The sequence below is a fragment of the Macrotis lagotis genome, chromosome 1, assembly GCF_037893015.1.
Source record: "Macrotis lagotis isolate mMagLag1 chromosome 1, bilby.v1.9.chrom.fasta, whole genome shotgun sequence".
NCBI lineage: Eukaryota > Metazoa > Chordata > Mammalia > Peramelemorphia > Peramelidae > Macrotis > Macrotis lagotis.
In genome coordinates, this window is record NC_133658.1 from 244,675,519 (window position 1) to 244,702,506 (window position 26,988).

The following is a 26,988-nucleotide window of genomic DNA, read 5'->3' on the forward strand; positions in this document are numbered from 1 at the left end:
GGTGGCTAAGAATTAGAAATCAAAGGGATGCCCATCATTTGGGGAATGGCTAAATAAGTTGTGACATATGATTGTAATGAAATATTATTTTTCTATAAGAAATGACAAGCAGGGTGATTTAAAAAAAACACCTGAAAAGACACATAAAACAAAAAAACTAATGATGAAACATACTATCCACCTCTACAGAGACAACTAATATTGATTAAATAAAACCTGAAGCATGTTACTCTTTATTTTCTTTCATTTTTTCCCCTTTTATTCAAGTCCTCTTGTACAAAATGATTAATATGGAAATGTTTTAGATAATTACAAGGTAAAACTTATGTGTTTGTTTACCATTTCAGGGGTAGGAAGGAGAGGGAGGGATAGAATTTGGAAATCAGAACATTAAATGAAAATGTTAAAATAATTGAGAAAGAGAAAGGCAACTCTAGAGCTAAAAAAAAGAAAAAAGAAGAGTAAAGAAAGGAGGATTGCCATTGAACTCTGGCCTGCTTTCAGTTCCATAGGGACAATTCCACCTGCTTTAAGCAACTGAAGACATTGACAGGGAAAGAACACTTCTTTCTGATCAAAATGAATTCAAAGGAAATGTCTGAGTTCTTTTTAAACAGAAAAAAGATTTAATTTCATTAATCCTGGAATGGGTGTGAGCTATATAGCAAGCAAACTGTGAGAGAGAAAGGGAAGCTCTACTCACGCTATATTCATCTCGGTGGGAGTGCTGTCCATTTCCAGAAAAGAGGGAGTGAGTGTAGCAAAAGTGATGTGAGAGCTGGATAGCATTCCAGCTCTTCCTAGGTTGGGTCATCACAATATATTTTCATTAACTTGTTTAAAATATTGTAAATTCCAAGTGTGTTAGACAGATCCCTTTTCCAAACCAATTACTAAAACCATGTTTTGACCTGTTTTTGTTTTTACTCTATCACTTTGGATTCACCGCACCTCTACTCTCTTTTATTATGTAGGTTTGATTTAGTGATTTAGATAGAGGGGCTTGATATTATGAAGACATGGATTCAACCCTAGGCAGGTTATTCAATCTCTGTGGGCCTCTCTTTCATCCTATGGAAAATGGTATTAATAATAGCACCTATCTTACAGGGTTGTAGTAAGGATCAAATGAGTTAAAGTATTTTTCAAACCTTAAAGTACTATATGTATCATTTCTAAAAAGAGAAGCAACTTGGGAGACCTGAATTAAAAATCTTTACCTAGATACTAGTTGTATAACCTGGTCAAGTCACTTAACTTCTGCCTGTCTCAGTTTCCTTAATTGTAAAATTGGGATAATCATATCACCTCCCTTCCAAGGTTGTTAAGGATCCAATGAGATATTTGAAAAGTGCCAAGCACAAAGAAGGTACCTAATAAATGTTTGCTTCTTTCCTTAATTGCTTTGTGTTTGTATGTGAGTTCTTTGAACCTATTTCATTTTTGTTATCATATCTCTGCTTAGCACATATTTCAATCATTTTTCAGTTGTATTTGACTTTTCTCCAGTTAATTTTACAGGTAAGGAAGCTGAGACAAACAAGGGTAAGTGACTTGACCAAGGTCATGCAGCTAGTGTCTGAGTCAAGATTTGAATTTATGAAGATGAGTCTTCCTGTGTCCAAACCCAGAGCTCTATCCACTGGACCACCTAGCTGCCCTAAATCTAGCAAATAGTAGGTACTTAATAAATGATTGATTGAAAAATTAAAAGATTTTTAAAAGTTATTTTTGACAAAGGGATATATTCAAAATAAAGGTGATATGAAAAGCAAAAGACAGTAAGAGATTCAAAGTAACTGAATATCAAATATAAAAAAAAAATTACAGGAAAACCCTAGTACTGCCCCTTGCTTGCCTGGGGTCATCTCTTTATTGGGCTTTTGGGCTCATGGGACCTGGAAGAGAGAACATGGACAAGATCCATTTGATGCAATCCTTCCCATGTTTAGAAAAATAGCTCCAAGTGCTAATTTTGCTAGTGTTGAAGGTTCAAAAGGGGAAGACTACATGGGGGTGGGGAAGATTGAAGGAGGGAGAATCCTAGCTTCATTTTTTTTCAACTAGATTAGAACTAGGGAGTTATTGTTTTCTCCTGGTCTTACTTACTGAAGAAAGACAGAGACAGGGAGATAGAGAGAATGTGTAGAATAAGGCAAGCATGCCATACAGGGCTACATATGTTTTTATTCTTAGTTATATTTCTTTGTTACAAGGGGAGCTCTTTTTCTTTTGAGGTGGGTGTTCACCAATTACCAATATCAAGAACCTTCCATGTACATTGAAGATGCAATACAAAAGTGATTCAGTTGGAAGTAACTCTGTGTGTATGTGTCTTTAAAGAGTATCAGTATAAAAGAGGGGGGGCCTGGAGAAAAGTTAAGATTTAGTGATTTAGATAGAGGGACTTGACATCGTGAAGACATGGATTCAACCCTAGGCAGGTTATTCAATTTCTATGGGCCTCTCTTTGACTCTATGAAAAGTGATGTTAATAATAGCACCTACTTTACAGAATTGTAAATATTGTTTATTCAGCAGAAGCATTTTTCTTTTATAAAACAATTTTTTTACAAAGGATAGTTTGCTAGGTTGTGGAGGAAGAGAATATGTTTAGAATAGAAAGTAATATAAAAACAGAAAATACAAATAATGATAACAGCAATAATAATTAAAAATATTATTTTACAGTTTGACCCCAGCTTCTCTACTATTTTCACTTCTCCACCTCTATGACCTTATACATGACTCTGCCTTCCTTATACATGACTTCCTTTCTCATATTAGGGGCATCCCAATGAGCCTTCACCAAAAGTTGAAAGGGTCAAAATACTGGATAACTGAGATATAAAGGACAGAGGGCAAAAGATAATTTTTTATAAGAAAGGAAAAAAAAGGTGTCTAGGTGGTATAGTGGAGTCAGGAGTACCTGGGTTCAAATCTGGTCTCAGACACTTAATAATTACCTAGCTGTGTGGCCTTGGGGCAAGCCACTTAACCCCATTTGTCTTGCAAAAACCTAAAAAAAAAAAAAAAGGAAAAAAAAGGAAAAGAAATAATGTATGCCTGGCTCAAAATGTGCATATCTTCAATATACTCCACCTTGATCCTGGAGGATTTCCCCTCCTTTAGGCCCACCTCCTTCTAGCTAGATTTCTTTTAACTCTTTGAAATCACTGGCCTCTGAGGGGAAGAATGTGTGTGTTTGGGGGGTTTGGGGGTGTGGGTGTGGGAGGGATGGAGGTTCAGTTCATCCTGTATCAACAGAAGCTCCAAGCATTTGAAGATTTGACAGGTTTCTCACCTTCCTCCCATGTTTTTTGGTTGGCTGGTGAAACAGTACAATGTAGGGGGAAATGCCCATGCTGGAGGCTCAGAGATCTGGATTTGAGTCCTGCCTCTGCTATTCACTAGTTGAGCAAGTTGCTCAACTTAGCTGGCAAATGAGGATAATACTGCTTGCCCCTCCTACTTTGCAAATTTGTCCAAAGTTCAGATGGCATGATAACAATGGAAGGACCAGGCGATAGTCTCTACAGGACCAGGGCAGTTCCTTTGCAGCTGGACATGTATTCTGGCTGCACTTGTCTAGGCAAGCCTGTGACTGAACCTTAAGTCCCTGGATAACTGCTCCTGGAAGTGACCACTCCCAGACCCACCCAGAGTTCTTTGGGTCAACCCAGCTCAACAAGAAGCCCAACCTCTATGATAGCTGCCCCAATCCAATCACTCAGGGATTCCCTGACCACTTCAGACATATAAATAGAAAGACTTCCTATTATGACTGTCCCTAGATGCAGCTCACTGAACTACATACTATGTCAACAGTGTTCTATGCTGCTGCATGGGACCCAAGTGGGCATGAAGAGATGCCCTATCTATACTAGGCTCTATACTCCTGCCCTATCTGCCCTCATTAGGAATATTATATAGAAGAGCATGGGAGCATAGGAACTTTAGAAGCCAAGTAATGCATCTATCTAATTTCACAGATGATAAAACTGAAGTTCAGAAAAGTGAAAAAGATCACTCAGGTTCATCCAAAAAGTGAGTGGTAGAATAAGAATTTGAATGCAAGTCCTCTCACTCTGGATCCAGAGTTCTTTTTTCAGGACCCTATTGCCCTTAATAAGGTGTTCAATAACTTTTCTTCTGGGTTGAATGAGATCCCCTAACCCTTTATCACCTGGGGCAGCCTCAGAGCCAGCCTTCCAGGAGAGTTGCATGTTTCTCTTGCTCAGGTCTTCATCAGTAAGGAAATGAAAATGGACAATACAGTGGTACCTCCATCTGTGGTAGGAGCTAAAGCCAACTCTGGTAGAATGAGGAACCCAAGGCTGTTTCATAAGACCCCTTCTGGCTCTGACATACTATCATTCTCATTCTGCTTTTGATCAACTGTGATATACTTAGTTCTTCTCAGCAATGCAGGGATCAAAGACAATTCCAAAAGACTCATGATGGAAAAATTTCATCCACATTCTAAGAAAGAACTATGGAATCTGAATGCAGATCAAGGCATACTGTTCACTTTTTTGGTTTTTGCGGGGAGGTTGTGGCTTTTCCTTGTTCTGATTCTTCTTTCATATCATGACTAATGTAGAAATTTGTTTAATATGATTGAATTTGTATAACCTATATCAGATTGCTTGCTGTCTTAGGGAAGGGGAGGAAAGAGAGGTAGGAAGAAAAATTTGAAAATCAAATCTTAAAAAATGAATGTTGAAAATTATCTTTATATGTAATTGGAAAAAATAAAATACTATTAACTATAAAAAAGAGAAAGAGAAGGGACCTCAGAGGTCATGTAATAATTCCTTCCATTCAGGTGAAGAAACTGAGACCTAAAGGCAGTAAAAATGACTTGTATGGAAGCAATAGCTAGAACTGGAACCTCAGTCCAGGTTTTGTTGTAAGGGATCATGGAAGAGATAAGATTAGGTCAAAAAGGTTTCAAGTGCCAGGTTAATAAGTCTGAAGTTTACCAACTAGATGAGCTTTCTCTAAAATAAGGGCTTGGTTCTGGGAGTGGAAAATGAGAGTCAAGGTATTGATTGATCTCAAGAGGTTTGTGATTAACTAAACAGAGGGTGGTAGATGGTTCATATCCTACCTTACCCATGATAATCAATCTTGGAACTTGTTTCCAACAGTATCTCACCCATCTTTATCCCTCAAAGGATATTGCTCTAAACCCCTACTCTATAACCTTCATCATCTCATGCCTGGGCTATCAGCCTTTTGGTAGGTCTGCCTGCCTCAAGCCTACATTTCTTAGTACAGTATCTGGCACATGGCAGGTGCTCAATAAATAACTTATTGATTTTCAGTCCCTTTCATGAGCAAGCTCCCAGTATTCTTCATCTTCTAAAACTGGGGTCAGGTGCCAGAAAGTTACAAGAACCTACCCAAAATGGACCTACCTCCTGCTCCCAGATCACCTTAGAGTTTGGTAGGCACCCCTCAGAGAGGCAGGCTTTGCTCTCTAAGACAGTAACTGATGAGGAAGAGCCCTGTCTCCCCCTTTTCAATTTGAATGGGACAGAGTGAGGTGCAGAGGATAAACCTGTATGAGTTGCAATCATTTGCAATTCTCATTACATTGCATTTCCTCCCAAACTCATCCTTCTTCAAAACTTCCCTATGTCTGTCAAAGGCACTCTTCATTCTCTATTCTATTTATTTCAGTTTCAGCATATCTCCTATCTGACTCCTCTCCATTCATACACTCCCAGTCTAGTACAGGCCCCCATCCCCTTTTATTGATGGTAGACAATTGCAATAACCTTTTAGTTACTCTTTTTGCCTCAAGTCTTCTCCCACTCCAATTCAACCTCCACTCAGCCTGAAGTGCACATCACTTCATTTAGTAAACTCTCTTGGCTCACTCAACTCAGGGACCAAATATTACATTATTTTTAACTCATCCTATTTTATTTCTATTCTTGTATACATTTTATTTCATTAATACAATGGTAAGTGTATTTCATTTTTAAATAAGTAAATATACATATATAAATATACATATATATTAAATAAGTAAATATACACATATTGGGGGATATGCTCAAAAATATTTTTAGTGTGCTTGAATATAAAAGACAGCACTGGCTAGGGCAATGGGAAGGTTTCTGAGTGGTTACCACAATGAAAGTATACAAGATGGATTAGAGAAGGGAGAAACTAGTGGCATGGAAGGGTGGCACAATGGGTAGAACCCTGAACTTGAAGTCAAGAAGATCTGGTTCAAATCTAGTCTCAGACACTTACCAGCTATGTGACCCTGGGCAAGTCCCTTAAACTCCTATTTGCTCTTAAATAGAGTGGTCAGCTAACAATGGACCATTGACTTTATGGAGCAATGGGAAATATTTCAGTTTCAACCTTGCCAACTGACTTAGCTTTATTAGAAAGACCAAGGCAAAAGGTTCTTTAAGCCTCAGTTTCCTCATCCATAAAATGAAAATAATTCTCACATTATCTACCTCATAGAGTTGTTCTGAGAATTAAATTGAGAAAAATAAAATGCCATTTGGAAGAGATGAGGGCTTTCACTAGCATGGGGTCTCCCATTTAGGAAGCTAGTTGACCAATGAAGATCTTAGAGTGTCACATAGCCACTGAGAGGTTAAGTGATTTGAACATGGTCACACAGCCAGTGTGTGGCAGAGAACTCGAACCCAGGTCTTTCTGCCTCAGAGGCTGAGGCTGTCTCTCTCTCCAGTGACTGAAACTTAAAGGATACCTGAGAGAAGCAATGGTGGGGCAAGCCTATACCTTTCATGAGGGTGATGTTCCTCAGGGCCACCGAGTGCTCCCAGTCCTTGAGCCGCAGGTCCTCTGTCACATTATTGAGGATGGCTAGTTCCTGCCTGAGCTGCAGCTCCATGCTGATGTGGACCCTGCGCATGTGCCGGGCATCTTCACTGGCATTGCTCACCAGCACCTGCAGGTCCCGGAGCTGGGTGTGGTGGATGCCCACATCATAGGAGAGGCTCTGGTTGATGCCGCCCAGGGCCCCGGTCATTTCGGCCAGCTCCTCCCCCAGACTGCTCACCCTGGTGGCCAGCTCAGACAGAAGCCGGGTGTGATGCTGGAGCAGCAGCTGGCTACTGTTATGTTCCACCTGGAGCTGGTAGAGCTGCATCTGGACCGCCTCGTGCTGCTGGCTGCCACTGTCCCGCAGGAGGGAAATGGTCTGCTCTGTTTGGCTGGCCTGGGTCTCCAGGTTCCACACGTTCCCCTCCAGCCTCTGCAGGTTGCTCATCAGGAGGCGTAGAGAATCTGAGTGGTTCTGGAACAGGTCCTGAAACTTCCAGATGTGCTCCACCATTTCCCCCCGGAGAGGTTGCTGCAGGAACCTGAACTGCAAGTCCCGGAAACTGTCATTCAGTCGGTTCACATTCCAGTTAAGGGCTTTCAGGTCCTCTGGAGAACTCTGTGTCCGAGAGACTGCAAAGAGAAAGGACAATGATTGTTAGCCTACTTGTAAGCTCAGGAAAGGAGCAAGAATGGAAAAAACAAACTCTGAATGAGGGAGAAACCTTGCTTATCAGGAGTGCACCTAAAGCAGGGCCATTGCAGTTTTATCTTGGGTTGGTAACATCAGAAGGGAGCATTTGCTCCTTCGTGGAGATCTTGAGACTAAGGATCCTATATGACCTAGATGTGGTCCCACCCTCAGAGTCCTATGACCATTGTACTCTTGCCTGCCTCTCCCCATCCTGTCCCAGTTTTAATGTTCTTTTCTTTTACTCCCCAGTACAGTTTTTTTCTTTATTCTATCTGTTCTTCCCAGTCTTTTCATGAGAAAGCTAGGGTAGCCTCTGGACATGGAAATCAGAAAGACCTAGTTAAGTGGAGCATGTGAATAAAGCACTGGTTCTGGTGTCAGAAAGACCTGAGTTCAAATCCAAACTCAGATACTGTGTGACCCTGGGTGAGTCACTTAACCTTGAATGCCTTTAAAACAAAACCAAAAATCAGAAAGATCAAAGTCAAAACTCTACCTCAGTAGTTTATCAATCCTGGGGAAGATGCAATCTTTTTCTTTTCTTTTCTTTTTTGCAAGGCAATGGGGTTAAGTGATTTGCCCAAGGTCACACAGCTACATAATTATTAAGTGACTGATTCCACTTTTGAACTCAGTTCCTCCTGACTCCAAGCTCAGTGCCCTATCCACTGTGCCACCTAGCTGCCCAGGCAGTCTTTTTCACTCTTAGTTTTTTTTGCCTATAAACAGCTATTGGGACAAGTTGGTCAGGTCTCTTTATGGAAAAGACATTGCCTATTCTGATAGGACTACTCCTATAATTAGACAGTCCTATGGTGACTACTTCCTGTCTCCACCCCAAGAAAAAGAATTCCTGGTTAAGACTTTACTATTTTGCAAAACCCCAGGGTTAAGGACCCATAAGTACACAGCTTAAAAACATAGATTTACAGTTGGAAAGAACCATAGAAATCAGCTGATCTAAACCTTTTATTTTACAGAGAGGGAAACTGAGGCTTCAAAGAATTACATGATTTGTCCAAGGTCACGCAAGTAGTAAGTGGTAGATTCAACTCAGGATGCTTGCCTTCCAAGTTCAGCATTCTTTCTACCATACTCATAGTTTCTACCCTTTCAATGAAGCATCCAGATAAAGTAGAGAATTTGGGAAGACTTGAGTTTAAATCTTGCCTTAGTAGCTTAATAGGTGTTTTAACCTGGACAAGTCATTAAATTGCTCTCAGCCTCAGTTTCCAAATGTGAGTAATAGCATGGACTTCACATGGTCATTTGTAGTAAAAAATGAAATAATATACCTAAAGCACTTTGCAAACCCTAAAGTATTATATTAATATTAGTTATTTTTAGTAGGGGAACATCTTTTTAAAAAATACACATATATGGCAAAAACAAGGCTTACACCAACATCTCACACTCTAGACCAAGATAAGATCAAAATAGGTATAGGATTTAGACTTAAAATTCCTTCAAGAAGTCCTTCCTGATATCCCACCCAACCTCCTAAAGCTCCCTTCTTGAAATTCTTGTATTTTTTATTTATTTGTCTGCCCGTGTTCTTCCCCTTTCCCCAGTAGAAAGGAAGCTCTACCTGAGGGTAAAGACTTTCTTCTTTCCATATTTATACATAGTGAGTTGAATTGATTTGAATTCTCTTGGAAAGGATACAGCATGTAAGTAGAAGACACTTAAATGGTTTTTATTGAATTAGGCATCCTTTGTTTCTGTCTCCTCTTCCCAGTTCTTCCAACTTCCCAGACCACTTCTTCCTCCTTTAGGCAATCTGAGTCTCCTCCCCTTCCTCCCTAACCTTTCCCTATCTCCTCCCTGATCTTTGAGGTCCCTTCTATCTCTGAAGTTATCATCCTAGTTCCTTTATTTTTCAATTAGGAAATTGAGAAGTGAAATCTTATTGAATTGTTAATAGCTGTTGATGTGTTAACTTTCTCAATGTCTTTCTTGGGACTCACATTTTAACAATTGCATTCACCTCAAAGCATCTTCAGTCATGAAGCTAGGAAAATTATTTTAAGACAGGCATTTCCTTGGCTCTCAGAAGTATTGCAGAGGTTCCAGCTTCCCTCATCTAGTGTCAGTTAATTTCCTGAAAATATATTCCCCTTGGATATCAATCTAGTTATCTCTTTGCAATAGTCACAGTATGTTCTATCTCCACTCCTCCTATTTTCCCGCCACCCCAAGAAAAAAATCCCCCCTTATGAGAAATTCTTTCCAGATGTTTGGTGTCTTTAGCCCAGAACTTCTGAGTGTGACTTTCTTAATTTGTATTTAGGCAAACATCCCACCCTCTTCTATTGTACTGCAACATTTTGCTTGCAAAGCATTTTTTAATAATTCTTGGCATTTTACCCTTCCATTTCACAACTAGAGAACTGAATCACAAAATTATATAGCTTTTGAACTTGACAGGAATTTAAAAATTTAAAAATTACTTCAAATGATTCAAAGAGCAATAGAAAATTGCTGAATGGGGCAAAGCAGAAGGTAGAAGCATATAACCAGTGCTGACTCATGCATAAGAATAATAGTAAAAGACAGCATCCAGGAAAATCATGATCAGAGAAAGAGGCATATAGCTTGTACCTATTAAAGATGTTTGCAACTAGACTAAAGTTACAGCACCTTGGGTAAGGGTATATTTATGTGAGTGCATAGATCAAATGTCCTTTTGACTAGAAGGCATAAATTGGTTGTACCATGTTTCTGTGGAGGAAATGGTTGATCAATCAACAAACATCGTTTATAGGCACTGGGAATACAAAAAAAAAAAGGCCAAAAATAGGCCCTACCTTTCTAGAGCATACATTCCAATGGGGGAAGACAATATGTAATGAACTATGGCATACAAGACACCTAAAGTGTGACTGGAAAGGAATCTGAAAGAGGAAGTCAGTAAATGTGGGAAAAGCTAAAGGTCTCCTGCAAAAGGTGGGCTTTGAGCTAAATCTTGAAGGAATCCAGGAAAACTAAAAGGTAGAGGGGAAGGGGGCAAAGCATTCCAGTCATAGAGGACAGCTTCTAAAGGTCCTAAGACCAGAAATGAATGTTGTGTTTGAGGAAGACCAGGGACACTAGACCATAAGAGAGGTATAAGAAGACTTGGAAAGGCAAGAACTTGAAATGACAAACAAAAAACTTTATGGTTGATCCTGGAGGTATTAGGGAAATAATTGGAATATACTAGGGATAGGGTAAAGTCAGACTTACACTTTGGGAAAAAACCTACATGGGTCAAATCATGGCTCCATTGATGCACAATAAATCATATTTATATATACTTTAAGATTTACAAATCACTCATAATAATCTCTAATGCACTTTCCCCTTTTCTCTTCAAAAAGAAAATAAGGTGAATCTAAAAGACAAGATAAAATAACTTGCCCAAAGTCAAATGGTTCATTTCAATCCAGTGATCATTTATTACAATCTTACTGTAACTACCATGTTGTTTCACTTTCCCCTTCCCCTAACTCCTTTTTAAGACTAAACATTTTTCCTTCAACAGATTTTCTTAAGGCATAATCTCAATGAGGAACCTTCAATATGCTGGTTACCTTCCTTTGGATACTTTCTAGATTATCAATGTCCTTCAAAAAATAAGATGCCTAAGACTGAACAAAATATTCTAGATTTGGTTTAACCAGGGCAAAGTATATTAAAGAATTATTCCCCAGCTACATAAAGTAGACTTAAAAACTTCGATGGACAGAGAATTTAAAATTTCTAGAGTATAAACCTGACCGTGTCATTCCCCTCTTCAATAAATTCCAGTGGTTCCTCAAAGGGAAAAATATTCACCAGTGAAATCTCTTCTCAACCTGACTCCAGTTTACTTTTTCAGCTTTATTAAATATCATTCTGTTCATACATTCTTTGATCCTGTCCAACTGTTCTGTTCCTCACACAAAATACTCAATTTCCCAATTTCCATAGGCTGCCCTCCCTCCAAACCTTCTTACCTCTACTTCACGGATTCTCCCTCTTCCTGTAAGATGCAGCTCAGGTACTATCTTCTTGTGAAGTCTTTTCTGATTTGCCCCTGCATCACCCCACCCTCTTTTTTCCTTTCTCTGTGTCTTCAAGGCTTACATAATGCCATAGTGTGGTCCATAATAGACACTTAATCAAAGTCTCTTTACTAACTGACTACTAGTGCCATCCAAGGGTCTGCTGGAGTTAGTTCTACCTGTTTAGGACCAATTGTTCAGTTTTCATTGTGAACATTTACACTTCAAAAATCCCCAGATTCTATGAATCAGGGCTAGGTTTATTGTTTTGTTAACTATTTATTCTCAAGGAAGTGATAGAGAAAATGTTAATAATACAGATTAAAGTGTGACTGACCAGTTGTTAAGTCTTTATCAGCATACCCCTGGTGCCTTCCTTCACAAACAGCCTTGTACGTAACACACACATATATGCATGTATATATATACATATATATATGTATATATACATACACACATATATATATGTATATATATACATACACACATATATGTACATATGTATATATTGTTTTTATTAACTTTAGATTTAAGCTAGACACATATTTTATATGTACTTATTTTGTCCAATATTAAAAGGTATACCCTTATGGGTAGAGACTGTTTCATTCTTTGAACTTGTGTTTTCAGCATTTAAGAGGATGCTTAGCACATAGGCATTTTACAAATATCTGTTGACTGACAGCTTGTTCTTTTCTCCTTACCCTCACATACCAACCCAAATAAAAGAGAAAATAAGATATCTCCTTTCTATACCCCATCACAATTAAATTTGTAAAACAATTATTTGTATAAGGTACATACTTCGCATTTATTTTTATTTATATAAATTGCATCATATGTACTTTCTATGGCAATGCTCTTTAAAAAAAATTTTCACTGCCCTCCCATTAAATTTAAAATATATTTTGACTGAGAAGCAATATTTTTTACCCAAACCCAAAGTTTGCTATCAGTCTTTGGTTCACTGAAGGATATTTGGATTAATTTCCACTTTTGATAATAAGATCTAGAGACAGAAATCACCTCAGAAGTCATCCATCCAATACCCTTATTTTATAGATGAAGAATCTGAGGCCTAGAGAGATTAAAAAACAAGTCCAAAGTAACAAAGATAATAAAATGGAGGAACTGAGATTCCAGCTGTAATTTCTTGATTCCAAGTTCAATATTCTTTCCACTGTGTGATGTTACCTCTCTACATTCTGAATGGAGACAGTTACTTATCAGCAGTGACTATCTCACTGCTATTTCTAATAGTCTAATAACATTGAGTCTTGAGTTGGAAGTTCCTATAAGAATCCACTGGGAAGTAAACAAGACCTTCTTAAAAGTTCACCAAAAAAGATTACCTAAGCAAACAGTAGCCACTTCATTTCCTGTCATAAATTTCCCAAATTTAAAAATATTCTCAAATACACAAAGACATACAATATGGAAAAATAAAACTTTGCTTTAAAAACAAACTTTGAATTTTGAAAACAAACCATGTATTTTGATAGCAAAGAGGTTGAGTTGAGAGTGTGATAGTCTTCCAGTTTCCAGATATGCTTCTTAAAAATCTAACAGGCCTATGATTCAATATTTAATTGTGACAAGATTAGTTTTTTCCACATTTTCTTTTTCTATTATGAAATTGCCAAACATCAACATTAATATTTACATATATAAAGAATAGCAAAATGAAGACTATGGAGAAACTGTGAATCTCTATCACACATAGTTCATTTTTTTAAGTATATGTTAAATTCAACATGACCAATGCTGCTCTGCTTTTCTGTGGCACCTTCTGAACTTTCTTTTCTTTCTTCTGGATATTTTTAAATGTTACATTAAAATTTTTTCTTTTTCTATTATTCCTCCTTCATTTTCCACCTTAATTCTTATTACTTCCCTTTGCTCCTAAAAACCTCTCCCTAATAACAAATAATTATAAATACAAAATCAATATACATAAATTAGCTGTCTCTGAAAAATATATATCTGGACAAAATTAGTTTTTAGGATTCCCCAGCCCTTGGGCTCCCCATAACTGCATAACCTTAAGTAACCTTCACTTACTTCATCTATAAAATTGTAATAATTATATTTGCATTATCTAACTCAATGATAGTTTCAGGAAAATTACCTTATAAAAGTATATAAATGTTTACTATCATTATTACCAGAAATAGGTTAGATTAGGTGCTCAGTTATTGTTTCTGTACTTAAGCTTTGCCAGTTTCATGGTCCCTAGCCAAAATGCACACATTTGTGCAAAATATTTGCCTTCTTCATCTTGGATATTGTGATAAAACAATGTGTGAGGCAGGAGAAAGTCTCTGAGAAATAGTAAAAAGTAAATTTGAAGACTTTCTTATGATCACAGATCTAGAGTTTGAAGGGAGCTTAAGAAGCAACAGGTTCCAACAAAAGAGAAAACAGAAGCCCAAAAAGGTGAAGGGATATGACTTATCAAGGTACTATAAGGAGGAAGCATTACAAGTAGGATTTGATTTATTTATCATTTCTTAGGAAGAAGTATTGTTTCTAGTTTATTTTTCTTCTAATTTATAATTTCTGCTTTCTGTATTTACTTTAGATTTGTTTATTTCTTGACTGTAACTTTTAAAATTCATTTTTAATGTACTAATTCTTTCTTTTGATATTTGGTTAATAAGTCTGTAGGGATATGATTTCCCTCCCGAGGACTACATTAGCTGTTTCCCAGAAATTTTAGTATGTTGTTTCAATCATTATCATTTTCTTTCACATAGTTATTGTTTCTATGATTTATTCTTAGGATTTAATTGTTAATTCTTTATTTGAGTCTCTGTCTTCTGTTTGTGATCTCTGAACCAATGACTATTTTTTTATTGTGTTAAGGTCTATATGGAATATATTTACTATTTCTAACTTTTTAAGTATTTATTTTTAATATTTCTTGGTCTAATACAATTTTTAATTATCTAGAACATTTTTTATAAACGTCCCAATGATGCTGAGAAATATGTTTATTCTTTTGCAGTTCCTTTAGAAGATGTCATAAGTATTTTAGCTCTAGTTTTTGCAGCAATTGTTCAATTTCATATTTTCCTTTTATTTATCTTTGTTAGACTTTTTCAAAACCAAGAGAGGGACATTGAAGTTTCCTAACACTGTAGTGTTAATGTCTACGTATTCTTTTTTTTTTCCGTGCAGCTCAGTTAAATTTTCCTTTATGACTTTGGATACCAATGCATTTGGAGCATTCAAGTTTAATGCAACTATTAATTCATTGTTTAATGGTTCCTTTCAGTGTAATGTAGTTTCCTTGTTTATCCCTTTTATTTTTGAATGTCTCTTTTTGTTTTGTCAGGTAGCATGATCCCAACTCCTGCTGCTTTGAATTCACTTGATGCATAATAAATTTTTTCCACCCCCCTCAGGTTTATTCTGTGTGTCTTTGTTTATTAAATGTGTTTCTTGTAAGCAGCAGATTGTAGGGTTTTGTTTTCTTATCCAATCCATTTTTTTTTTTTATGTTTTTGGCAAGGCAATGGTGTTAAGTGACTTGCCTAAGGTGACACAGTTAGGTAATTATTAAGTGTCTGAGGCCAGATTTGAACTCAGGTACTCCTGACTCCAGAGCCAGTAGTCTAACTACTGTGCCATCTAGCCGCCCCCCAATCCAATTATGTTTAATAAATATTTTATTTATTTATTTAAACACAAAGGTAAGATTTGAACTCTTGACTTCAGTGCACTTGAACCATACTGGCCTCTTCAGATCAAAATACTATACTTATAAATACTCTAAGATGAACCTTCAATACTATCATATAATAAATAAATCTATAATACTATAATTACTATATGATCAAACTTGAGCTCAGTATGGCCTCAGTCACTTTCTATGTGTGTTAACCTAAAAAAATTTGACTGCTGTCTACCTCAGTGTCCTCATCTGTAAAATAGAAATAATAATAATAATAACAATGATAATAATAACAATAATAATAATACCCATCTCCCAGGGTTATTGTAACAATCAAAGGAGATAAATTTATAAAACACTTAAAAAATTTCTTAGTGCTATATAAATGCTATTATTGTTATTTATATATTGTTATCATCATTAATAGTTCAGTTGGCAGCCTGGAACAGTATATAGAGATCAGGACTCAAAGTCAGGAAGACCTAGATTCAAGCCCCATTTCTGAAATATATTCTTAGTGCCTACAGCTGCTCTCTAGGACAAAGTATAAGGTGAAGAAAAGGATTTGCAATTTTTCATTGGTGAATAATGTTACTAATGAGTTCTCTATTTCATGTAATTACAGGTCTGGACTAAACTTCATGTGACCCTGTAGTCTCTGTACTGGTGATCCATCACAGTTTCTCAAGTTGCACCTCACTTGCCCATGTCATTCCACAAATACAGAACCACATACCCCTCTTTTTCCCTTATTCTTCCAGACAGCTGGCACACCTCCTTTTCTGGTCATCTCTCTTTGATGATGTCCTTTACAACACTCAGAGCCAGCAAATGATCATCATGATCCGATTAGACCTACATTGTGTTTTAGGTATCCTTTGGGTCACTCATAATTTTGCTTCTTCACAGTTCATGTGTTTCATGATAATAGTCAGGATCACCATTCAGAGAATATTATCAGTGTTAAAGATGAGGCAGCTAAACAGTATAAGAAGTACAGGACTTGGAGTCAGGAAACACAGGAGTTCAAATCCTGTCTTGGACTTTTGCCAGCTATGTGAGTATAATCCAGGTTCTTCTCATTTCATTTTTGCATCAGTTCATTTAAGTCTTCTGAAACCACCACTCTCATTATTTCTTATAGCACAATAGTATTCCATCACAATCATAAACCACAACTTGTTCAAACATTCCCCAAGTGATGGGCATCCCCTAGAATTCCATTTCTTTGCCACCACAAAAAAGTTGCTATAATTATTTTTGGTCCTTCTTCTTTTTCTTTCATCAGTCTGGGATACAGTGGAATTGTTGCATAAAAGAATGTACGGTTTTCTAGCCTTTGGCATAGTTCCAAATTGTTGGTTGGACCACTTCACAATGCGGGTAGACTAATTCAACAGGCCATCTTTCCAACAGTTCTATATATAAAGCTATTGATTTTTCTCCTACTAAGCAGGTCTTTCTCATGTGGTTGCAAATCTCACTGAGGAGGTCCTGGAGTGATTCTCAACTTGATGATATAAGCAGCACAATATTACCCATAAACAAGAACATCTGGAGGGCCTCACCACTGCAGGGAGTCTCATTTGGACCATGCATAGAACGTCGTCTATGACACCAGTGAACCAAGTTAGTGAGCGTCTTTATTTTTTTATGCCTCAGTTGGCATTAATACTAAAAGGATGATTGAATACAATCATCACTGTGGTTTCTTCTGTCAAGGGATCTTGTATGATCTTAATGAACACATGGAAGACAGCTTCATAGAGAAGAGTCTTTAAAGCTAAATTTCTGATCACTACAGAGTCAAATAACTTTTTATTATTCTAATCAGCAAACATGCTAGGCTTTTACATTCCTTATATCTCATTCAACCAGGCAGCTAGGTGGCACAGTGAATAGAGCACTGGTCCTAGATCAGGAGAATGGAATTTTGCATCCCACCTCAAGACATTTGACTCTTACTAGCTGTGTGACCTTGGGCAAGTCATTTAATTCTGATTGCCTCTCATCCAGGACCATCACCAGTTGTCCTGATTTGTATCTGACCAATGGACCCAGAAGGTTCTGGAGGAGAAAGTGAGGCTGGTGACTTGGGACAGCCGTCCCCTCACCCAAATCCAATTCATGTGCTTGTCATGGCATCACCTCCCTGATGTCATGGCCTTCTTTAAGAACAAAGGACAGCAGGGGTAGCTAGGTAGCGTAGTGGATAAAGCACCGGCCCTGGAGTCAGGAGTACCTGGGTTCAAATCTGGTCTCAGACACTTGATAATTACCTAGCTGTGTGGCCTTGGGCAAGCCACTTAACCCCATTTGCCTTGCAAAAACCTTAAAAAAATTTAAAAAAAAAGAACAAAGGACAGCAGGAAGTACCCTCATTCAATTCAATGAATATGAAGATATGATCCACTATGGAAAGTTGTCTACAAAAGCTTACCATATTTGTTTGTGTTGTGAACAGTGCAGAATTAAAGTGATTCAAAGGAAATCTGAGATGTGGGGGCAGCTAGTTGGCACAGTGGATAGAGCACTGGCCCTGGAGTCAGGAGTACCTGAGTTCAAATCCGGCCTCAGACACTTAATAATTACCTAGCTGTGTAGCCTTGGGCAAGTCACTAAACCCCATTGCCTTATTAAAAAAAAAAAAGAAATCTGAGATGTGCAAGTCTAGGGAACTCATCCCAGGTGTTCACATGGACCACTTATGCCTGACTTGTAGTATACATTGTTCTCAGTTGAATGTGATGAGAGAGAAATCATATCCTTAAGGAAGAAACATAAACTAAAAGAGATAGCAAGATCAGACAATAAGATATCAGTTTTTTTTTTTTCCTAAATTAAAGGTAATAGTCCTTGGTCTTTGTTCAAACTCCACAGTTCTTTCTCTGGATAGAGATGGTATTCTCCACTGCAGACAGCCCCAAATTGTCCCTGATTGTTGCACTGATAGAATGAGCGAGTCCATCAAGGTTGAGTCACCCTCATGTTGCTGTTAGGGTGTACAGTGTTTTTCTGGTTCTGATCATCTCACTCAGCATCAGCTCATGCAGATCCCTTCAGGCTTCCCTGAATTCCCATCCTTCCTGGTTTCTAATAGAACAATAATGTTCCATGACATACATATACCACAGTTTGTTAAGCTATTCCCCAATTGAAGGATTTTTACTTGATTTCCAATTTTTTGCCACCACAAACAGGACTGCTATGAATATTTTTGTACAAGTGATGTTTTTACCCTTTTTCATCATCTCTTCAGGGTATAGACCCAGTAGTGATATTGCTGGATCAAAAGGAATGCATATTTTTGTTGCCCTTTGGTCATAGTTCCAAATTTCTCTCCAGAAAGGTCTGCTCTCAAGGAACTTTTATAATTTAATGGTGGTGGCTATCTTCAAAATTCCTGATCTATATCTGGTTATCCATGTGGTTCCAGGGGAGGCAGTGAGGCTGGTGACTTAGCACAGCATTCCCTCACTTCAATCCAATTCCCTTGCAAGTCCTGGCATCACCTCTCTGATGCCATGGTCCTCTTCTAGAATGAAGGACAAACAACTATTTTCAACAGCTTCTCAATCCTGCCTTAGTTATGATTTGTCTACTTGAGTGTATCCTTTGATGTATACTTTAACCTTTGAATGGTTAACCTTTCTGGACCTAGTTCATAACACCATCCATTCTCTCTAATCTGCTTCCCCTCAATTTTTTCTTCCTCCAGACCTATTAATTGCCCTTTTAATTTAGTTTGGGCTTCACTTGGGAATGTTGTCTCCCTAATGCTGTCCGTAGCAGCAACCACTGACCTACATACACCATGATGCTTTTCATACTACAAAAGTCAAATAGAAATGTAAGCTAAAGTAGATAAGCAGCATGGCAAGGTGAAATGAGTTTAAGGTTAAGTGCCTTATCTTCTACTCATTAGCTTGTTAACAGTTTTAAATTATTAACTTAACAATTATTAATGGTGGACTTTGATGAAGATCTCCATCATAAAGAAGAGAAAATTGAGGGTCAGAGAAGCTGACTTGACTAAGCTAATACAAGTTAGTACATGGCAGTCAAGATTCCAACTCAGGTCTTCAGTGCTTTTTCTACTACATTGCAATGCCTCCAACCCAGAGGTAGGGAACCTTTTTTCTGCCAAGGGTATCTAAATATTGATAACATCATTCTTGGACCATACAAAATTATCAACTTAAAAATTAGCCTGCTATATTTGGTCAAACATTTAAATAATTCACCCCCCAAAAGCTCTAGATTTATTTAATTTCGAGTCCCACCTGCAGTTGCCCAGGCAGTGTCATACCAAATGGTTTCATTCCCTGCCCATGCAAGTCCAGACAGTATCCACTGAAAATTCAAGAAAATGAAATTCATTTAGGAAAATATTGAAAGAAGAAGGTATAAGCAGGATTCAGTTCCAAATGAGCTCTTGCCACATAGGACAAAGGTTCATTTATTGAGGAGAAGGGGAAAAAAAGTTATTTTTTTTTTTAGAGACTTGTATCCTTATCCACACTTTTAGTTCCTCTGGACAAATATTTACAGTGTGGAGATTGAATTCTCTTGTGTTGTTGCTAGCCCTATCCTCATATAAACAGGAGGTGAGGAAGAGGATTTAATTCCAGCTAAGGGGGGATTAGGTCTAACAGCAGGAGGCTCATTTTGAAAAAGAAACCTTGCCTTCTTCCTTGGACTGGCCATGCTCTTTTATGCTACAGACCCCAGAGAGCAAGGTCTTCCCCAAAACAGAAAGCCTCAGCTCCCTAATCACAGTTACTTTCTCTGGCAAGGGGAGTTGAATGAAGAAGGAAATTCATTGGTGAGGAGCCAATAACACATCAGACCTGGGTTATACTTAGAGCTCTGCTACTTTGCCTCCTTGGCCCATTAGTTTCCATATCTTTAAAATGAGGAGATTAAATTATATGAATTTCAAGTATTAGACATCCACTCATGCACATTTAATGCCACTGGAATACTGTCCAAAATGTGCTTCTACTTGGACCTCCCTGGATTCTTTCTCCTTACAGTCTACTAGAGATGTAAAGTTCTGCTACACAGATATAGATTCTCCTAAGGCTCTTTATCCCCAACCCTGGAATGCTAGCATTGCCCTATAAGAAGGGCACTGGGAGGCAAGGTACTCTCAATCTTGCTCAAAAAATACAGTGAGGGGTGGGAGGAGGAGAAAGGTGGGGAGCTGCCTCCTTTTACCAACCTAGTTCTTAGTCTCCACATGTTCCCTAAATCAAAATTCCTTCAAGGTATGAAATAATCTTCCCAAGGGATCTGTACTCAGACTTACCCAGTTAGTTCCTAGAGAGTCACACCTGAACTTCAAAAGAGCATCCCCCCCTGACTCCTAGCTTCTATCTAGTCAGGTTACTCTCTAATCATACGCTCATTCTGTCAGAAGATTCACATTGCTCTTCATCTCACCCTAGTATCATACCTCAAATACTCAGTAACATTCCCCCCTTCCTGCCCTAATTTCCTCCCTGCCCTTCCTTTCCTTTTCCCTCTCCTTTTTCCTTTCCTTTCATTTCCTTCTTTCTACTTTCTTTCTTTCCTCTTTCCTTTCTTTTTCTTTTCCTTACCTTCCTTCCTCTCACATCCAGCAGTTAAAAGATCATCCTGATCTTCTTTTATAGTCCAGTCAAAAATGACCAATTACAGGCAGCTGTGAGTCTCATTTGCTTCACAGACAATTGTCTGCCTTTCAAGTTAGGCATCCCCAAAGTCTTATAACAAATTCCCTTCCAACTATAAATCCTTGAATGCTAAATGGTATAACAGCCAAACTCTGCTCTAGGGGATTCATTTTATGAAAAAGTGATAGGGCCTTATGTACTGATAGGATGCCCTAGGAAAACCTCCAAGAAGAACACCGTTGATACAGCAGAATATTTTAGACTTCTTGAAGGTCTTTCCTGTTTGTGGTCCAAGCAGATTGGGCAGCAGAATCACAAAAATCTCAAAGGTGGACAGAAACTTGGATGGAATCAACACCATGGAATCCTAGTCATACTTTAAAAAGAATTCTTTCTTCAATATATCCAGTAAGTCATTACCCAACCTTTACTTGATAACTTCAAAAATGTACTGGTAATCTCATTACCCCTCAGGTTCACTGTGGCATAGCTTTAGGTTTTAAGAAACTTTTCCAGTGAAGTCCTGGGTGTGGAATCAAGAAGATAATTCAAATCTGACCTCAGATATTTACTAGCTATGTGAACCTGGCGAAGGAATTAACTACTGCCTGCCTCAGTTTTTTTTTGTTGTTGTTTTTTAACTGTAAAGTGGGGAATAATAATAATACCTACATGAAATGGAATAATATTTATAAAAATGTTTAGTATAGTTCATGGGACAAAGTAAGGACTTAAATAATTATTCCCTTTCATTCTTCCTCCTTATTACAAAAGGAAATCTGCCTCTCATTGAGAATCAAAGGAGATCTTATTTCTCTTCTTCATGACAGTAGTCACGTTCTTGAAGATTACAGTTGCATCCTCCTTATATCGTTTCTCTTCTATAGGTTAAACTTGCATATTTGCATTAATCAATTTTCACATAATACCATGGTATCCATCACCTTAATCATATGGTATGTGGGATCCAATATATCAACATATAAACAACTTCACACAGAGTCTCTTCCTATAATCTTGATTATTTGCAAAGGCTAACAGAAAATGGTGTCTGAAATCATTGCTTATCATTGAATCATTGAATTATTAACTGTAAATTCAGATTACCCAGCAGTTTGTAGGGAGTAAATCCTATTTTTTTTTTTGGTGGTGTTCCAGTAAAGTAAAGTAAGCACTGACATTTAGCTTTAAAAGGTTCATTTCAGAGTATCCCTCACATATTCTATATTGGGAACTAGCTCTGAGCATCAGTTTCTAGCTAGTACAAGTTAATAAAGGGAAGTACAAAAGTTTTAAAAAAAAGGAAATATAAGAAGATTAACACCTACTTTCTAATAGGTAGTAGACATTAAAAATTTTTTAATGCCAATGTAGCTATAAATAACTTGGCTTTTTTTTAGGTTTTTTGTGCAAGGCAAATGGGGTTAAGTGGCTTGCCCAAGGCCACACAGCTAGGTAATTATTAAGTGTCTGAGACTGGATTTGAACCCAGGTACTCCTGACTCCAGGGCAGGTGCTTTATCCACTATGCCACCTAGCCACCCCATCTTGTCTTTTTTTTTAAATACTCAAGTTAAAATGAGGTAAGTTGAAGCGTTCTTCATAATGGAGATACACAGAAGTGTGATATAATAATTATCAATAATAATAATATAATAATAATGATAGCTGAAATTTAGTGATAGATATACCATTTGCTTTAGAGTTTTATATCTTTTAGTCTTATTCCAGGGAAACAATGCCTAGCTATTTAGCTATGGAGGAAATGAGTGCCATTTGACTAACCCACTATCCATCCATTCTGTTGGCCTTTTATGACCTTATGGTCAAATAGCCTGACACAAAACTGAGTAGGCTCTCTCCCTCTGGAAGGATGGCAGATGGTCTCCCCTCTGGGGTTCTCTTCCTTTCCTGAAGAAAACTGGGACAGAAAGGACCAGGTACTTCCTGATCCTAAAGTCACTTTTTCTACATCAAAGAACAAAAAGAATTGAACCCAAATCACCATGACAGAATGGAAAGTCCCCAAGGTAATTGGGCAGGAATGCCAGAGGGGAAGAACTAGAAGTAAGGGGGCAAACAAGATGTGAAGAACTTCCCAAGGGAGTTTCTCTCACTAGAAGTCTCCAAGTAGAAGGATGATGGCTTGTCAGCAAGCTTTGGGCAAATTCTTTTCTTGGGATCAGTTGGGTAGGATGGCCTCTGAGTTGACTTCCAAGTCTAATCCTGCCTATCATTCCGTGGTTTAGCGCCTTTCAGAAGGAACAAGAATATAAAAGTTTGTATGTGAAAAGTCTTTACGCCTAATTGTGTTAATAACATCCCAAAGATGTTCTAAGGACTAACACCTACAAGTCAAACTTGGCTCATTGGAAACAGCAAGTAATAGCAGCACTGGTCACAGGGAAATGAGTGAATCTTTCTTCTATAGACTATTTTCCTCCTCCTGGAATGTGGGTTTTTCAGATGCTTTTCAGACTTTATATAAAATATATATAATATATATATTATTCATGCATATATATGCTCATAACCATATATAATATATAGACAAGTACATACATTTTATATATACAGATACCTATCTAGACATACATGTATGTGCATACATGTAGATATATACTCATGCATAAATTTATCTGTGCATGCATGCCCATTTACATACATGCATACATAGTACACTGTTTCTTTCAGGATAAACTATAACTGCAGGGCTTTGAGTGTGACTCATGGAGAGTCCTCAGAAGTCCTGGATTGTATCTCAGACTAAGCAACCATGAGTAAGCAAAGGGGATGTTAGCCATTACAATTCACCTCTCTCCACATCCAGATGAAGGAAAAAAACAAAGCAAACCAAACAAACTACAGAATCTGAATGAATATAATGTTCACTTTTAAAAATTTCTCTTATGTTTTTCCTTCCTATCCCATGGTTTTCTTTCTTTTTCCCTTAGTCCTAATTCCTCATGACTAATATGCAAACATATTAAACACAAATGTACATGGATAATGCTCACTAGACTGTCACTGAGGGGAGGGGTTGGAAAGGAAGGGTGGAAGAAAATTGTGTAACATAAATATGCGTTTGGATGAATGCTGAAAAACTTTCATAATGTATAATTGGAAAAATAAAATGAAATAGAAATAAAAACAAAACAAAATAAAAAACAACTTTCCTCCCTCTCTTCTTTGAGTGAGGATAGGGAGGTCAGATTAGGGATGGACAGGTATGCTAGGAAAAGATGGACACAAGAAACACAGGCAAACATGCATCACAAGGAGAGCGTGGCAAGTAGGATCAGGAAACATTACCAGAGAGACTTAACTGTATATCAGATAGCATATTGGATTTAAAATCAGGAATGCTTCACACACTTACTAGCTGGATGATCTAGGACAAGTCCACTTGATCTCTTTTGGTCTTAGTTCCTCATCTGTAAGATGAGGGGAGTGAATTAATTGTCTTTGCGGTCCCTTCCAGCTTTAAGACTGTGGTATTATAAGTCTATGAATTGACTTGCTTAAACTACAGAGTGGAAATTTGAAAATAGTATCTTTTGACACTTCCAACCTAGCCAAATAGCTAAACAATCTCTTGTTTTATCCACAACCTTGTTCAAAACTGGCTTCAGACACTTTACTAGGTGTGTTACTCTGGACAAATCACTTAACCTTGTTTGTCTCAGTTTCTTCATCTGGAAAATGAGCAGAAAAAGGAAATGATAAACCTTTCCAGTGTCTTTGCCAAGAAAACCCCCAAATGAAGTCTTGTAGAGTTGGACATGACTGAAACAACTGAACAATAACTTATACAGAAAACTATCTCATCAAAGAGATGTTTACTATGTTGAGAATCAGGTCTGAAGTAACTGATGGCTACTTACCATTACATTTTTGTCACAGCTACAACATATTTTCATTTATGATGCTACCTTTCAAGGAGGGGAAACCCCAGGTCCAAAATTTCCAGAAAAAAATGGGGAGTTAGATTAGAGCAGAAATATAAATAGACTGGTATCCATCTAAGCCTAGATCCATCTGACAAAGGAGACCTCTTTTGTAAAGCCTTGTCAAAAATATATTTTCTCTGCGGAAACTAGGACTTGAATATCTTGGCATAAGATTACTGGATTCCAGATTATAAGGTTATCTGGTACTAGATAATCAAGGCTCCCTGGGAATAGAATTTTTGTTCTAATCCTTAGAAAGGTGAGTCATATAGCTCCAAGTACTTTCTGATCCTGAAGGAGTTGCTTTTATATCAAAAGAACAAGAAATATGGATACAAAACTACCCTACCAAAGCCATAAATTATCAAAGAAAACTCTCATGGAGTTAGAGGAGGAATGTTTGGGGGAAGTTGAGAAGAAAAGACACTATATAAAAGTCTGGACCGAACCAGATAAAAAGAATCAAAATCACTTGAACTCAACCATCCTGTATTCAAATAAAGATACATTATTTAAGGGGAGAAAAAACTTCCCTGCTTGACAAGAACTGCTGAGAAAACTGAAAAATAGTTTGGCAGAAATTAGTTAAGAACAATGTCTAAGACCACATACTTCAGTATGCTCAAAATGAATACTCAACCTTAATAATAAAGATCTCAATCTATAACACTAAAGTGTTATAAAAGAATCAGATCAAGTACATTATATTACTATGATTAGGGAGAGAATTCCTAACTAAACAAGAGATATAAGTAATCACAAAAGGTACACTAGATTATTTGATTACATAAAATTGAAATCTTTTGGGGCAGCTAGGTGGCGCAGTGGATAAAAGCACCGGCCCTGGAGTCAGTAGTACCTGGGAAAAATTGAAATCTTTTGTAATAATGAAGTAAACACAAAGCTGTGTGGCCTTGGGCAAGCCACTTAACCCCACTGCCTAGCAAAAAAAAAAAAAAAAAAAATTGAAATCTTTTGTAATAATGAAGTAAACACAACTGGGATAAAAAGGGAAATTGTCAACTGGGGAAAAAAAATCTTTGCACCAAATATTTATGATTGTGTCTAACATCTAAGAAATATAATGAACAAATGAATGAAAAAACATTTATTAAGAATTTATATTGTTGATCTCTCTCTCATCACATTCAACTTAGATCAATGTATACCATGGAAACAATGTAAAGAATAGCAGACTGCCTTCTGTGGGGGGTAGGGGGAAGGAAGCAAGATTGGGGGAAAAATTGTAAAACTCAAAATAAATAAAATCTTTCTTTAAAAAAAGAATTTATATTGTGCTGAGTATTAGGATCCAAGAACGAAAGCCAAGATAGTTTATTATATCCTATTGGGGAGTGAACACATATAGAAGAGTTATAGTTGAGACTATTAGAATAAATAATAGAGATAGAAAAATATAGAGAAATAGAGAAGGTTGAAGACTGAATTTTAAGGAAAACTTTCAATTTGTATTCAGAGAGTGAAAAAGAGGGCTAGGATTGTGTTTTAAGGAAGGGCTGGTAAACAACTTCAAATGCTGCTAAGATCAAGAGGAATGGGGACATGATCTGGTCTTTGGAATTAACACTTCCTAGAGAGCAATCTTAAGAAAGTGATGAAGATGGAAACCAGGCTTTCAGAAAGTTAAGTAAGGAATTCAAGGCAATGTAGAAAATTTGTTAGAGAAGTTATAAACTAAATGAGAAGTCTGGAAGGGTTAGAAAGGAGAGATTAAAAAAAAGTAAGAGCTGGCCAGAGGAAAATCAAAAGTTTTGATTTTGTTTCATGTCAAAGAAAGGAGAAAATTGGCATATTTGAAAGTATAAGTCTATGGTTAAAACTGTAGTTAAAGGAGGGATAAGTATAGAAAGATAGCTTTTCAGTAGATAAGATTGCAAGATCTTGCCTAAGGTCACACAGTTAATGGGTGGCAGAATTAGTACTCAAACTGATTTCTGTCACACTTTTAAGAGGAGGGACACTTCATAAAGCCCTGGATTTGGAGACAGAGAGAGATAAGGATCAAATCCCAGCTCCATTACTTCCCTTCAGCTGGGATAAGTCACTTTACCTTGCTTTAGGCCTCCATTTCCTTATCTATCAATTAGGAGATTGGACCTTCCAGGCTAAATCTATGATTTTTTTAAGATTAAAGTCAAGACCAGTG

At 37.4% G+C, this 26,988-nt stretch overlaps 1 protein-coding gene across 3 annotated transcripts in view; it reads right to left on the bottom strand.

The window, feature by feature from the left end:
- SCARA5 (scavenger receptor class A member 5) overlaps positions 1–26,988 on the bottom strand; it is a 132,099-nt gene that overhangs the window by 46,722 nt on the left and 58,389 nt on the right. For all 3 annotated transcript variants that reach the window (XM_074210015.1, XM_074210016.1, XM_074210014.1), the window contains exon 4: positions 6,778–7,452. In XM_074210015.1, coding sequence (XP_074066116.1) covers positions 6,778–7,452 — 675 coding nt within the window. The remainder of the gene's footprint in view (positions 1–6,777; positions 7,453–26,988) is intronic.